The sequence below is a fragment of the Crinia signifera genome, chromosome 1 (assembly GCF_055691185.1).
Source record: "Crinia signifera chromosome 1, ASM5569118v1, whole genome shotgun sequence".
Classification (NCBI taxonomy): Eukaryota; Metazoa; Chordata; class Amphibia; order Anura; family Myobatrachidae; genus Crinia; species Crinia signifera.
In genome coordinates this window covers 3,189,997-3,205,343 of record NC_139217.1, presented here as the reverse complement: position 1 = coordinate 3,205,343, position 15,347 = coordinate 3,189,997, and the positions used below count along the sequence as shown (strand labels likewise).

Below are 15,347 nucleotides of genomic sequence, written 5' to 3'. Positions count from 1 at the left end.
ACGTCCGAAGCCGGCTCCTACTACTGGCAATAGGGCAAGAACAGGCCGGCTGCTACTACTGGCAATAGGGCAAGAAGAGGCCGGCTCCTACTACTGGCAATAGGGCAAGAAGAAGCCGGCTGCTACTACTGGCAATAGGGCAAGAAGAAGGCGGCTTGTACTACTGGCAATAGGGCAAGAAGAGGCCAGCTCCTACTACTGGCAATAGGGCAAGAAGAAGGCGGCTGCTACTACTGGCAATAGGGCAAGAAGAAGCCGGCTACTACTACTGGCAATAGGGCAAGAACAGGCCGGCTGCTACTACTGGCAATAGGGCAAGAAGAGGCGGCTGCTACTACTGGCAATAGGGCAAGAAGAGGCGGCTGCTACTACTGGCAATAGGGCAAGAAGAAGGCGGCTGCTACTACTGGCAATAGGGCAAGAAGAAGCCGGCTGCTACTACTGGCAATAGGGCAAGAAGAAGCCGTCTCCTACTACTGGCAATAGGGCAAGAAGAGGCGGCTGCTACTACTGGCAATAGGGTAAGAAGAAGGCGGCTGCTACTACTGGCAATAGGGCAAGAAGAAGGCGGCTGCTACTACTGGCAATAGGGCAAGAAGAAGGCGGCTCCTACTACTGGCAATAGGGCAAGAAGAGGCCGGCTCCTGCTACTGGCAATAGGGCAAGAAGAGGCCGGCTCCTACTACTGGCAATAGGGCAAGAAGAGGCGGCTGCTACTACTGGCAATAGGGCAAGAAGAAGCCGTCTCCTACTACTGGCAATAGGGCAAGAAGAAGCCGGCTGCTACTACTGGCAATAGGGCAAGAAGAAGCCGGCTCCTACTACTGGCAATAAGGCAAGAAGAAGGCGGCTCCTACTACTACTGGCAATAGGGCAAGAAGAAGGCGGCTGCTACTACTGGCAATAGGGCAAGAAGAAGCCGGCTGCTACTACTGGCAATAGGACAAGAAGAAGGCGGCTGCTACTACTGGCAATAGGGCAAGAAGAGGCCGGCTCCTACTACTGGCAATAGGGCAAGAAGAAGGCAGCTCCTACTACTGGCAATAGGACAAGAAGAAGGCGGCTCCTACTACTGGCAATAGGGCAAGAAGAGGCCGGCTCCTACTACTGGCAATAGGGCAAGAAGAAGGCAGCTCCTACTACTGGCAATAGGACAAGAAGAAGGCGGCTCCTACTACTGGCAATAGGGCAAGAAGAGGCCGGCTCCTACTACTGGCAATAGGGCAAGAAGAGGCCGGCTCCTACTACTGGCAATAGGGCAAGAAGAGGCGGCTGCTACTACTGGCAATAGGGCAAGAAGAAGCCGGCTGCTACTACTGGCAATAGGGCAAGAAGAAGGCGGCTCCTACTACTGGCAATAGGACAAGAAGAGGCCGGCTCCTACTACTGGCAATAGGGCAAGAAGAAGGCAGCTCCTACTACTGGCAATAGGGCAAGAAGAAGGCGTCTCCTACTACTGGCAATAGGGCAAGAAGACGGCGGCTGCTACCACTGGCAATAGGGCAAGAAGAAGGCGGCTGCTACCACTGGCAATAGGGCAAGAAGAAGGCGGCTGCTACCACTGGCAATAGGGCAAGAAGAAGGCGGCTGCTACTACTGGCAATAGGGCAAGAAGAAGGCGGCTGCTACTACTGGCAATAGGGCAAGAAGAAGGCGGCTCCTACTACTGGCAATAGGGCAATAAGAAGGCGGCTCCTACTACTGGCAATAGGGCAAGAAGAAGGCGGCTGCTACTACTGGCAATAGGGCAAGAAGAAGGCGGCTCCTACTACTACTGGCAATAGGGCAAGAAGAAGGCGGCTCCTACTACTGGCAATAGGGCAAGAAGAAGCCGGCTCCTACTACTGGCAATAAGGCAAGAAGAAGGCGGCTCCTACTACTACTGGCAATAGGGCAAGAAGAAGCCGGCTGCTACTACTGGCAATAGGACAAGAAGAAGCCGGCTGCTACTACTGGCAATAGGACAAGAAGAAGCCGGCTCCTACTACTGGCAATAAGGCAAGAAGAAGGCGGCTCCTACTACTACTGGCAATAGGGCAAGAAGAAGCCGGCTGCTACTACTGGCAATAGGACAAGAAGAAGCCGGCTGCTACTACTGGCAATAGGACAAGAAGAAGGCGGCTGCTACTACTGGCAATAGGGCAAGAAGAGGCCGGCTCCTACTACTGGCAATAAGGCAAGAAGAAGGCGGCTCCTACTACTACTGGCAATAGGGCAAGAAGAAGCCGGCTGCTACTACTGGCAATAGGACAAGAAGAAGCCGGCTGCTACTACTGGCAATAGGACAAGAAGAAGGCGGCTGCTACTACTGGCAATAGGGCAAGAAGAGGCCGGCTCCTACTACTGGCAATAGGGCAAGAAGAAGGCAGCTCCTACTACTGGCAATAGGACAAGAAGAAGGCGGCTCCTACTACTGGCAATAGGGCAAGAAGAGGCCGGCTCCTACTACTGGCAATAGGGCAAGAAGAAGGCAGCTCCTACTACTGGCAATAGGACAAGAAGAAGGCGGCTCCTACTACTGGCAATAGGGCAAGAAGAGGCCGGCTCCTACTACTGGCAATAGGGCAAGAAGAGGCCGGCTCCTACTACTGGCAATAGGGCAAGAAGAGGCGGCTGCTACTACTGGCAATAGGGCAAGAAGAAGCCGGCTGCTACTACTGGCAATAGGGCAAGAAGAAGGCGGCTCCTACTACTGGCAATAGGACAAGAAGAGGCCGGCTCCTACTACTGGCAATAGGGCAAGAAGAAGGCAGCTCCTACTACTGGCAATAGGGCAAGAAGAAGGCGTCTCCTACTACTGGCAATAGGGCAAGAAGACGGCGGCTGCTACCACTGGCAATAGGGCAAGAAGAAGGCGGCTGCTACCACTGGCAATAGGGCAAGAAGAAGGCGGCTGCTACCACTGGCAATAGGGCAAGAAGAAGGCGGCTGCTACTACTGGCAATAGGGCAAGAAGAAGGCGGCTGCTACTACTGGCAATAGGGCAAGAAGAAGGCGGCTCCTACTACTGGCAATAGGGCAATAAGAAGGCGGCTCCTACTACTGGCAATAGGGCAAGAAGAAGGCGGCTGCTACTACTGGCAATAGGGCAAGAAGAAGGCGGCTCCTACTACTACTGGCAATAGGGCAAGAAGAAGGCGGCTCCTACTACTGGCAATAGGGCAAGAAGGCGGCAGCTCCTACTACTGGCAATAGGGCAAGAAGAGGCCGGCTGCTACTACTGGCAATAGGGCAAGAAGAAGCCGGCTGCTACTACTGGCAATAGGGCAAGAAGAAGCCGGCTGCTACTACTGTCAATAGGGGAAGAAGAAGCCGGCTGCTACTACTGGCAATAGGGCAAGAAGGCGGCAGCTCCTACTACTGGCAATAGGGCAAGAAAAGGCCGGCTGCTACTACTGGCAATAGGGCAAGAAGAGGCCGGCTGCTACTACTGGCAATAGGGCAAAGAAGAAGCCGGCTGCTACTACTGGCAATAGGGCAAGAAGAAGCCGGCTGCTACTACTGGCAATAGGGCAAGAAGAAGCCGGCTGCTACTACTGGCAATAGGGCAAGAAGGCGGCAGCTCCTACTACTGGCAATAGGGCAAGAAGAGGCCGGCTGCTACTACTGGCAATAGGGCAAGAAGAGGCCGGCTGCTACTACTGGCAATAGGGCAAAGAAGAAGGCGGCTGCTACTACTGGCAATAGGGCAAGAAGAAGGCGGCTCCTACTACTGGCAATAGGGCAAGGAGAGGCCGGCTGCTACTACTGGCAATAGGGCAAGAAGAAGGCGGCTGCTACTACTGGCAATAGGGCAAGAAGAAGGCAGCTGCTACTACTGGCAATAGGGCAAGAAGAAGGCGGCTCCTACTACTGGCAATAGGGCAAGAAGAAGCCGGCTGCTACTACTGGCAATAGGGCAAGAAGAAGCCGGCTGCTACTACTGGCAATAGGGCAAGAAGAAGCCGGCTCCTACTACTGGCAATAGGGCAAGAAGAAGCCGGCTCCTACTACTGGCAATAGGGCAAGAAGAGGCCGGCAGCTACTACTGGCAATAGGGCAAGAAGAAGGCGGCTGCTACTACTGGCAATAGGGCAAGAAGAAGGCGGCTGCTACTACTGGCAATAGGGCAAGAAGAAGGCGGCTGCTACTACTGGCAATAGGGCAAGAAGAAGGCGGCTTGTACTACTGGCAATAGGGCAAGAAGAAGCCGGCTGCTACTACTGGCAATAGGGCAAGAAGAAGGCGGCTTCTACTACTGGCAATAGGGCAAGAAGAAGCCGGCTGCTACTACTGGCAATAGGGCAAGAAGAAGCTGGCTGCTACTACTGGCAATAGGGCAAGAAGAAGGCGGCTCCTACTACTACTGGCAATAGAGCAAGAAGAAGGCGGCTCCTACTACTGGCAATAGGGCAAGAAGAAGGCAGCTGCTACTACTGGCAATAGGGCAAGAAGAAGGCGGCTGCTACTACTGGCAATAGGGCAAGAAGAAGGCGGCTGCTACTACTGGCAATAGGGCAAGAAGAAGCCGGCTGCTACTACTGGCAATAGGACAAGAAGAAGCCGGCTGCTACTACTGGCAATAGGACAAGAAGAAGCCGGCTGCTACTACTGGCAATAGGGCAAGAAGAAGGCGGCTCCTACTACTGGCAATAAGGCAAAAAGAAGGCGGCTGCTACTACTGGCAATAGGGCAAGAAGAAGCCGGCTGCTACTACTGGCAATAGGGCAAGAAGAAGGCGGCTGCTACTACTGGCAATAGGGCAAGAAGAAGGCGGCTGCTACTACTGGCAACAGGGCAAGAAGAAGGCGGCTCATACTACTACTGGCAATAGGGCAAGAAGAAGGCGGCTGCTACTACTGGCAATAGGGTAAGAAGAAGGCGGCTGCTATTACTGGCAATAGGGCAAGAAGAAGGCGGCTCCTACTACTACTGGCAATAGGGCAAGAAGAAGCCGGCTGCTACTACTGGCAATAGGGCAAGAAGAAGGCGGCTGCTACTACTGGCAATAGGGCAAGAAGAAGGCAGCTGCTACTACTGGCAAAATGGCAAGAAGAAGGTGGCTGCTACTACTGGCAAAAGGGCAAGAAGAAGGTGGCTGCTACTACTGGCAATAGGGCAAGAAGAAGGCGGCTCCTACTACTACTGGCAATAGGGCAAGAAGAAGGCGGCTGCTACTACTGGCAATAGGGCAAGAAGAAGGCGGCTGCTACTACTGGCAATAGGGCAAGAAGAAGGTGGCTGCTACTACTGGCAATAGGGCAAGAAGAAGGTGGCTGCTACTACTGGCAATAGGGCAAGAAGAGGCCGGCTGCTACTACTGGCAATAGGGCAAGAAGAAGCCGGCTGCTACTACTGGCAATAGGGCAAGAAGAAGCCGGCTGCTACTACTGGCAATAGGGCAAGAAGGCGGCGGCTCCTACTACTGGCAATAGGGCAAGAAGGCGGCGGCTCCTACTACTGGCAATAGGGCAAGAAGGCGGCGGCTCCTACTACTGGCAATAGGGCAAGAAGAGGCCGGCTGCTACTACTGGCAATAGGGCAAGAAGAAGCCGGCTGCTACTACTGGCAATAGGGCAAGAAGAAGCCGGCTGCTACTACTGGCAATAGGGCAAGAAGAAGCCGGCTGCTACTACTGGCAATAGGGCAAGAAGGCGGCAGCTCCTACTACTGGCAATAGGGCAAGAAGAGGCCGGCTGCTACTACTGGCAATAGGGCAAGAAGAGGCCGGCTGCTACTACTGGCAATAGGGCAAGAAGAAGGTGGCTGCTACTACTGGCAATAGGGCAAGAAGAAGGCAGCTCCTACTACTGGCAATAGGGCAAGAAGAAGGCGGCTCCTACTACTGGCAATAGGGCAAGAAGAGGCCGGCTGCTACTACTGGCAATAGGGCAAGAAGAAGGCGGCTGCTACTACTGGCAATAGGGCAAGAAGAAGGCGGCTGCTACTACTGGCAATAGGGCAAGAAGAAGGCGGCTGCTACTACTGGCAATAGGGCAAGAAGAAGGCGGCTCCTACTACTGGCAATAGGGCAAGAAGAAGCCGGCTGCTACTACTGGCAATAGGGCAAGAAGAAGCCGGCTGCTACTACTGGCAATAGGGCAAGAAGAAGCCGGCTCCTACTACTGGCAATAGGGCAAGAAGAGGCCGGCTGCTACTACTGGCAATAGGGCAAGAAGAAGGCAGCTGCTACTACTGGCAATAGGGCAAGAAGAAGGCAGCTGCTACTACTGGCAATAGGGCAAGAAGAAGGCGGCTGCTACTACTGGCAATAGGGCAAGAAGAAGGCGGCTGCTACTACTGGCAATAGGGCAAGAAGAAGCCGGCTGCTACTACTGGCAATAGGGCAAGAAGAAGCTGGCTGCTACTACTGGCAATAGGGCAAGAAGAAGGCGGCTCCTACTACTACTGGCAATAGGGCAAGAAGAAGGCGGCTCCTACTACTGGCAATAGGGCAAGAAGAAGGCAGCTGCTACTACTGGCAATAGGGCAAGAAGAAGGCGGCTGCTACTACTGGCAATAGGGCAAGAAGAAGGCGGCTGCTACTACTGGCAATAGGGCAAGAAGAGGCCGGCTGCTACTACTGGCAATAGGGCAAGAAGAATCCAGCTGCTACTACTGGCAATAGGGCAAGAAGAAGGCGGCTGCTACTACTGGCAATAGGGCAAGAAGAAGCCGGCTGCTACTACTGGCAATAGGACAAGAAGAAGCCGGCTGCTACTACTGGCAATAGGGCAAGAAGAAGGCGGCTCCTACTACTGGCAATAAGGCAAAAAGAAGGCGGCTGCTACTACTGGCAATAGGGCAAGAAGAAGCCGGCTGCTACTACTGGCAATAGGGCAAGAAGAAGGCGGCTGCTACTACTGGCAATAGGGCAAGAAGAAGGCGGCTGCTACTACTGGCAACAGGGCAAGAAGAAGGCGGCTCATACTACTACTGGCAACAGGGCAAGAAGAAGGCGGCTGCTACTACTGGCAATAGGGCAAGAAGAAGTCGGCTGCTACTACTGGCAATAGGGCAAGAAGAAGGCGGCTCCTACTACTACTGGCAATAGGGCAAGAAGAAGGCGGCTGCTACTACTGGCAATAGGGCAAGAAGAAGGCGGCTGCTACTACTGGCAATAGGGCAAGAAGAAGGCGGCTCCTACTACTGGCAATAGGGCAAGAAGAAGACAGCTGCTACTACTGGCAATAGGGCAAGAAGAAGGCGGCTGCTACTACTGGCAAAAGGGCAAGAAGAAGGCGGCTCCTACTACTACTGGCAATAGGGCAAGAAGAAGGCGGCTGCTACTACTGGCAATAGGGTAAGAAGAAGGCGGCTGCTACTACTGGCAATAGGGCAAGAAGAAGTCGGCTCCTACTACTACTGGCAATAGGGCAAGAAGAAGGCGGCTCCTACTACTGGCAATAGGGCAAGAAGAAGGCAGCTGCTACTACTGGCAATAGGGCAAGAAGAAGGCGGCTGCTACTACTGGCAATAGGGCAAGAAGAAGGCGGCTGCTACTACTGGCAATAGGGCAAGAAGAGGCCGGCTGCTACTACTGGCAATAGGGCAAGAAGAAGCCGGCTGCTACTACTGGCAATAGGGCAAGAAGAAGGCGGTTCCTACTACTGGCAATAAGGCAAAAAGAAGGCGGCTGCTACTACTGGCAATAGGGCAAGTAGAAGCCAGCTGCTACTACTGGCAATAGGGCAAGAAGAAGGCGGCTGCTACTACTGGCAATAGGGCAAGAAGAAGGCGGCTGCTACTACTGGCAATAGGGCAAGAAGAAGGCGGCTCATACTACTACTGGCAACAGGGCAAGAAGAAGGCGGCTGCTACTACTGGCAATAGGGCAAGAAGAAGTCGGCTGCTACTACTGGCAATAGGGCAAGAAGAAGGCGGCTCCTACTACTACTGGCAATAGGGCAAGAAGAAGGCGGCTGCTACTACTGGCAATAGGGCAAGAAGAAGGCGGCTGCTACTACTGGCAATAGGGCAAGAAGAAGGCGGCTGCTACTACTGGCAATAGGGCAAGAAGAAGGCGGCTCCTACTACTGGCAATAGGGCAAGAAGAAGGCAGCTGCTACTACTGGCAATAGGGCAAGAAGAAGGCGGCTCCTACTACTACTGGCAATAGGGCAAGAAGAAGGCGGCTGCTACTACTGGCAATTTAGTAAGAAGAAGGCGGCTGCTACTACTGGCAATAGGGCAAGAAGAAGGCGGCTCCTACTACTACTGGCAATAGGGCAAGAAGAAGGCGGCTCCTACTACTGGCAATAGGGCAAGAAGAAGGCAGCTGCTACTACTGGCAATAGGGCAAGAAGAAGGCGGCTGCTACTACTGGCAATAGGGCAAGAAGAAGGCGGCTGCTACTACTGGCAATAGGTCAAGAAGAAGCCGGCTCCTACTACTGTAAATAGGGCAAGAAGAGGCCGGCTCCTACTAATGGTAATAGGGCAAGAAGAAGCCGGCTCCTACTACTGTAAATAGGGCAAGAAGAGGCCGGCTTCCCGGTGAAATGCGCATAGGCACGTGATGTGGATTTGCTCAATAAAATATGAAATGTGATTAGTGAAATGTTAGAAATGTACGCATGTAATTATGTAATTTACATGGAAAGTAGCAATATACAGTCCAGCCAACCTACAATAGTGAGAGCTGCATGATATAAGTGCTGCATACAGACACAGGAGGCAACAGTACGTGTATACCAGCTGCATGCGGCAAGACCAAGACGCCGACAGCAACAGACACACTATCTAACAAAGTGCTGAATATCCACAAATTTGTGATAAGTATATTATATGTGGCAATGATATAGCACATGGAGACCAGAATAAAAGACAAAACATACTCCGGCCGCATCTGGAACAGAGACGGGAGAGGCAGTAGCCTCATATAGACACCACATGCCATGTTTTGCCCACACAATAAATTTGGTTGTGCAGCATTTCATCAGAAGTGACAGGAGAGTGCAGGAGATCCTTGCGGTGGCCGCAAAATTTGCTGACACTTTCGGCATTCTGCCACTGCCTGCCGAAGGCTGGATTGGCAGAAAAAACTCCTCAACCTGACCTGCCATCAACTTAAACCAGAGGTGGTGATGCGCTGGAACACCACCCTCTATGCTGCAGAGGATGGAGGAGCAGCAAAAGGCCATTCAAGCCTACACAGCCACCTACGACATAGGCAGAGGAGCGGGGCTGCACCTGACTCAAGCGCAGTGGAGGCTGATTTCCGTGTTGTGCAAGGTTCTCCAGCCGTTTGAACTTGCCCCACATAAAGTCAGTTCCGACACTGCCTGCATTAGTCAGGTGATTCCCCTGATCAGGCTGTGGCAAAAGCAGCTGGAGAAAGTGAAGGAGGAGCTAAAGCATAGCGATTCCACAAAGCATGTCGCGATTGTGGATGAAGCCCTCCATACGCTTTGCCAGGATACGAGGGTGGTCAGTCTGTTAAAGTCAGAGGAATACATTCTGGCCACCGTGCTCGATCCTCGGTTTACAGTGTATGTTGTGTCTGTTTCCGGCGGACACAAGTCTACAAAGGTGAAAAGACCTGCTGGTCAGGAGATTGTCATCTGAAGGGGACCGTGACACGGCCCCAGCTCCTCCTTCATTTTCTCCCACACCTGTGCCTGTGAGGAAACAGCTGCGATTTCCCACACAACCCGCTGGCGGGGATGCAGGGCAGGCAGGAGGGAGTTTGGACATCTGGTCTGGACTCAAGGACCTGCCAACGATTGCTGACATGTCTACTGTGCATTGGATGCTGTCAACATTGAAAAAATGGTGGAGGATTACTTTGGTGACAGCATCCAAGTAGACATGTCAGACAGTCCATACCTGTACTGGCAGGAAAAAAAGGCAGTCTGGAAACCCCTGTACAAACTGGCTCTATTTTGTACCCTCTCCAGTGTGTAATCCAAAATAATTTTAAGCGCAGCGGGGAACCTGGTCAGTGAGTTGGGAAGGAGGTTGCTTCCGCAAAATGATGATGATGTTTATAAAAATGTATTATCAATTATTCAATGAAGACCAGGAATTGCCTCCAGAGATTAGAATGGAACCTGTGATTGTGGAGTCCAGCGGGGACGAATTGATAATTATGAGGTTGAGGAAGTACACACTAAAGGGGGCGAGGAATCAGAGGAGGAGAATGGCGAGTGACGATGACATCTTGTCTCTGTAGAGCCAGTATATACAGGGAGATATGAATTGTTTTGTTTGTGTGGAGGCCCAAACAAACCAATCATTTCAGCCACAGCTTTGTAGGCCCTGTCGCTGAAATGTTTGGTTTGTTAAAGTGTTTCCGCAACATAAGGAGTGGGTGGGAGGGCCCAAGGACAATTCCATCTTGCATCACCATTCATTAATCCCACTGCTGAGAGTCATTGATATGTGAGATAAGTTGACTCGTCTTTAATCACATACAACTGTTTGCGCTCAAGTGGTAATAATCACAGAGCTGACCAATCCCACTGCTGAGAGTCATTGATTGCTGCACGAATCGCCCACTACCCCTCGACTGGTCGTCGCCTGGTTATGTCTGGTCAGTAGGTTCCATTCCATTCTACTGCCATACATATAATACCTCTCTGCTGGTGCATCTACTGCCTTAGATAGGGTGTAACAGGTGTCTCCGGGAAGCCATTCTGCAGTGTTGTTAATGTAAGCACTGTACAGTACCTTAAGCACAGATAACACGTACATGACTGTCACAGACACTGTAATGCAAATGAGGATATTCCCTATATTATTCCGGGAGTCCGCCACTGCCGCTCTCACCCTATATTATTCCAGGAGTCCGCCGCTGCCGCTCTCACCCTGCATCACACAACCAGACGCAGTCGGAAGACGGCCTAAGTGACAGGAGCGTTTCTGCCACTGCCTGCAGAATGCTGCCGAATCGCCCACTGCTCCTCGGCTGATGGTAAACACGATCAAGCCAGATAGCGGTCTTTTGGTGGCCTATTTTTTTTAAACTGCCATCCTGTCTGCTGCTGCAGTGCCACTCTTACATGAGCCACGTGTTTGTGCCGCACACTTGTGTGGCTTAGCATCGTTATCCAGCTACCTCGGAGCAACCTTTTGCCCTGAAAACAATATTGTGAGGTGTTCAGAATAGACTGGAAATGAGTGGAAATTAATGTTATTAAGGTTAATATAGTGTAGGAGCAAAAAAAAAACCACACAATAATTCTGCAATTTTAGCAGTTTTTATGCTTTTTAAAAAAAATCAGAACCCAAAACGTTTAGGGGGTGTTTTGGCAAAACCCATTAGAACTCAAAACCTGAAGATAATCAGAACCCAAAACGCGAAAAGTGGCCGTTGTACATCCCTAATGATAACTAGGACATTCTGTATATGGGACATGTGTAAAAAGCAAGAAGGGGCAAATAACTGGGCACTTTGGCAATGCCATGCTGCACTGCAGGGGGGCAGAGGTAATGTGGAAATCTGCAGCCCTGAGTCAGTAAAGTGCCGGTGGTGGCAGTAACTAGTGACCTACAATTGGGCGGAGGACCGTGTAATAATAAGGGGCGGAGTAATATCACCTGCCGCAGTATCTGACGTGACCTTATAGGGTGATTCTTACCATGCTGACACCCCCAGAATTCTCCGCCGTGCACATTCCCTCCAGGGGGGCCATCCCAATCGTGGTCGCCTTGAATGTCTCCCCCCTAAAGAGTCAGAGGTAAGTAACAAGGAATCGTAATGCAAACCGCCCACGTGTCCAAATACAGTACATCACCATGCTGTGTGGCCCCACGGGCCCCGGGGTCTATAGTGTTATTATTCTGTCACTTTCACATGTGACTTATTGATCGAAGAGAAGTCAATATCCCAATACAATCTATCATTGGCCCTACAGTGGTGATGATAGGGGCCCTAAACTGGTGAAGATAGGATCCCTAAACTGGTGAGTGACGATAGGGGTTATACATACACCGGCCCTACAGTGGTGATGATAGGGGCCCTAAACTGGTGATGATAGGGGCCATACAGTGGTAACGATAGGGGTTATACATACAGTACACCGGCCCTACAGTGGTGACGATAGGGGTTATAAATACATTGGTCCTGGACATTATACTAATATGATGAGTCATGGAGATATACTAACGTGACGAGCTGGACATTATAGTGATATGATGAGTCATGGAGATATACTAACGTGACAAGCTGGACATTATAGTGATATGATGAGTCATGGAGATATACTAACGTGACGAGCTGGACATTATAGTAATATGATGAGTCATGGAGATATACTAACGTGACGAGCTGGACATTATAGTGATATGATGAGTCATGGAGATATACTAACGTGACGAGCTGTACATTATAGTGATATGATGAGTCATGGAGGTATACTAACGTGACGAGCTGTACATTATAGTAATATGATGAGTCATGGAGATATACTAACGTGACAAGCTGGACATTATAGTGATATGATGAGTCATGGAGATATACTAACGTGACGAGCTGGACATTATAGTAATATGATGAGTCATGGAGATATACTAACGTGACGAGCTAGGCATTATAGTAATATGATGAGTCATGGAGATATACTAACGTGACGAGCTGGACATTATAGTAATATGATGAGTCATAGAGGTATACTAACGTGACAAGCTGGACATTACAGTGATATGATGAGTCATGGAGGTATACTAACGTGACGAGCTGGACATTACAGTAATATGATGAGTCATGGAGGTATACTAACGTGACGAGCTGGACATTATAGTGATATGATGAGTCATGGAGGTATACTAAGGTGACGAGCTGGACATTATAGTGATATGATGAGTCATGGAGATATACTAACGTGACGAGCTGGACATTATAGTAATATGATGAGTCATGGAGGTATACTAACGTGACGAGTTGTACATTATACTAATAGGATGAGTCAGGGAGATATACTAACGTGACGAGCTGGACATTATAGTAATATGAGGAGTCATGGAGGTATACTAACGTGACGAGCTGTACATTATAGTAATATGATGAGTCATGGAGGTATACTAACGTGACGAGCTGTACATTATAGTGATATGATGAGACATGGAGGTATACTAACGTGACGAGCTGGACATTATAGTAATATGAGGAGTCATGGAGGTATACTAACGTGACGAGCTGTACATTATAGTGATATGATGAGTCATGGAGATATACTAACGTGACGAGCTGGACATTATAGTAATATGATGAGTCATGGAGGTATACTAACGTGACGAGCTGGACATTATAGTAATATGATGAGTCATGGAGGTATACTAACGTGACGAGCTGGACATTATAGTGATATGATGAGTCATGGAGATATACTAACGTGACGAGCTGGACATTATAGTAATATGATGAGTCATGGAGATATACTAACGTGACGAGCTGGACATTATAGTAATATGATGAGTCATGGAGATATACTAACGTGACGAGCTGGACATTATAGTAATATGATGAGTCATAGAGGTATACTAACGTGACGAGCTGGACATTATAGTAATATGATGAGTCATGGAGGTATACTAACGTGACGAGCTGTACATTATACTAATATGATGAGTCATGGAGATATACTAACGTGACAAGCTGTACATTATAGTAATATGATGAGTCATGGAGGTATACTAACGTGACGAGCTGGACATTATAGTAATATGATGAGTCATGGAGATATACTAACGTGACGAGCTGGACATTATAGTGATATGATGAGCCATGGAGATATACTAACCTGATGAGCTGGACATTATAGTAATATGATGAGTCATGGAGGTATACTAACGTGACGAGCTGGAGATTATACTAATATGATGAGTCATGGAGGTATACTAACGTGACGAGCTGGACATTATCATGCCTTCTCCTGTTCTTTAGCTTCTGTTTCCATTGAAGGAAGGCCTTCAGGGTCTGGTTGGCATCTTCCTGAACGTCACATTGGTTGGAAGATGTCCACACCTCCAGGCCAATCAGAGCTAATTTGATGTTCATTGACATGTAGAACTATACGGAGGCAAGAGAGGAAGCCATTACCTGCATGAACATCCTTATATGTGGTGGATCCTACAACATAGCGTGCCTCTGCCGTGGTGGCCCACTAATTCCCCCAATCACCCGGCCAGGAAGGGTCAGGGTACAGGCGGTGTCACTGCCAGGTAATATATTACACCTCCCGGTATTACTGTATCAGTATCAGGGAACCTCTGGCCGCTGCATGATATAATATTTATCATGGAGGAGAGGAATGAAGCCTTCTAAGAAGGTCTAATAGCAACCTACTGTATCAGTATAATTGTATCATTTATCTATAAAACTCTAATTGTTATCTAGAACCTGGTTGGCTGCAATGGATTGGGCACAGGGCAATGAGACTCACCTTGTCCACGAAGTTGGCTATCTCCATGATTCGGTGCTTGGTCTGCCCCAGGTCCATGTTCTGCTTTGCGAACTGTCAACCAGAGAAATGAGATTTAGAACATCATCTGTACATTGGTTGATGGAGATAATGTCCATGTGTATAAGAACAGGGATGGCTCCAGGGTAAGGGAACCAAGGCATCTGCTTTAGGGGGGGGGGGGGGTATGAGGGTCCCTCAGCATTTCCATAGTAAGAGAGGTCACTACGTGGTCCTAACACCAGGAACTGACCACGCGTCTATGGCAGAACCATTTGTGGAGTGAATAGTAGGCACCATGCGTGGCGGATAAGGGGCAGGATTCTCCGTGGTAGTTACTGGGGAACCACATCTATACTGGCTTTGTGGCATCGTTAGCAGAATTACTGTATTTTACCAATATTCCCATGTCTGTATGCGGAATGAGGAGGAATAAAGTCTCATTAAAGATAACATTTACTATACACAGTATATAGATGCATCTACCAGACAAAATACTCACCAATTTATTGTCCGCAACAATATACAGCTCCATGTACTTCTGCGCCCCCCAAACGTTCCTCTTCATCTGCAGAGAGAGAGGGACGATGAGGACGGTCAGTGGCCGATATGACGGATTGTTTGCCCACATTTCCTCAGTAATTCTGTTTTATATGAATATACTGTATATAGTGAAGAGGATATAAACCGCCATCTTTATTTCCAGCAGGCAGACAGGTGATTCACATGACAGCTTAGCAGGTGTTACAGCAGCCAATACACAGGCTTCACAAGTGGGTCCAACAGTCCAGAGGTCCCTAGCATAGTCCCCACACCCCAAGCCTATTGCCCAGCCACTAACTGGCATTGGGGACATTGACCCTCTGCCCATAACAGATATTTAACAGGAAACCACAGGTGTCAATTATCCAAACAAAGATTCACATCAGATCTTAGGACAGCTGGACTAGATCTGATCCGTACTGCT

The 15,347-nt window shown here is 49.8% G+C and overlaps 1 protein-coding gene across 5 annotated transcripts in view; it reads right to left on the bottom strand.

The window, feature by feature from the left end:
- Positions 1–15,347, bottom strand: part of LOC146054628 (disintegrin and metalloproteinase domain-containing protein 33-like) — a 184,012-nt gene that overhangs the window by 44,497 nt on the left and 124,168 nt on the right. For all 5 annotated transcript variants that reach the window (XR_014469059.1, XR_014469324.1, XM_083168198.1 and 2 more), the window contains 4 exons: positions 14,883–14,948; positions 14,363–14,434; positions 13,823–13,989; positions 11,561–11,645 (listed from right to left, as the gene is read on the bottom strand). Coding sequence is in view for 3 of the 5 variants with exons in the window: in XM_083168198.1 (XP_083024324.1) it covers positions 11,561–11,645; positions 13,823–13,989; positions 14,363–14,434; positions 14,883–14,948 (390 nt within the window). In the remaining 2 variants the exon portion in view is untranslated. The remainder of the gene's footprint in view (positions 1–11,560; positions 11,646–13,822; positions 13,990–14,362; positions 14,435–14,882; positions 14,949–15,347) is intronic.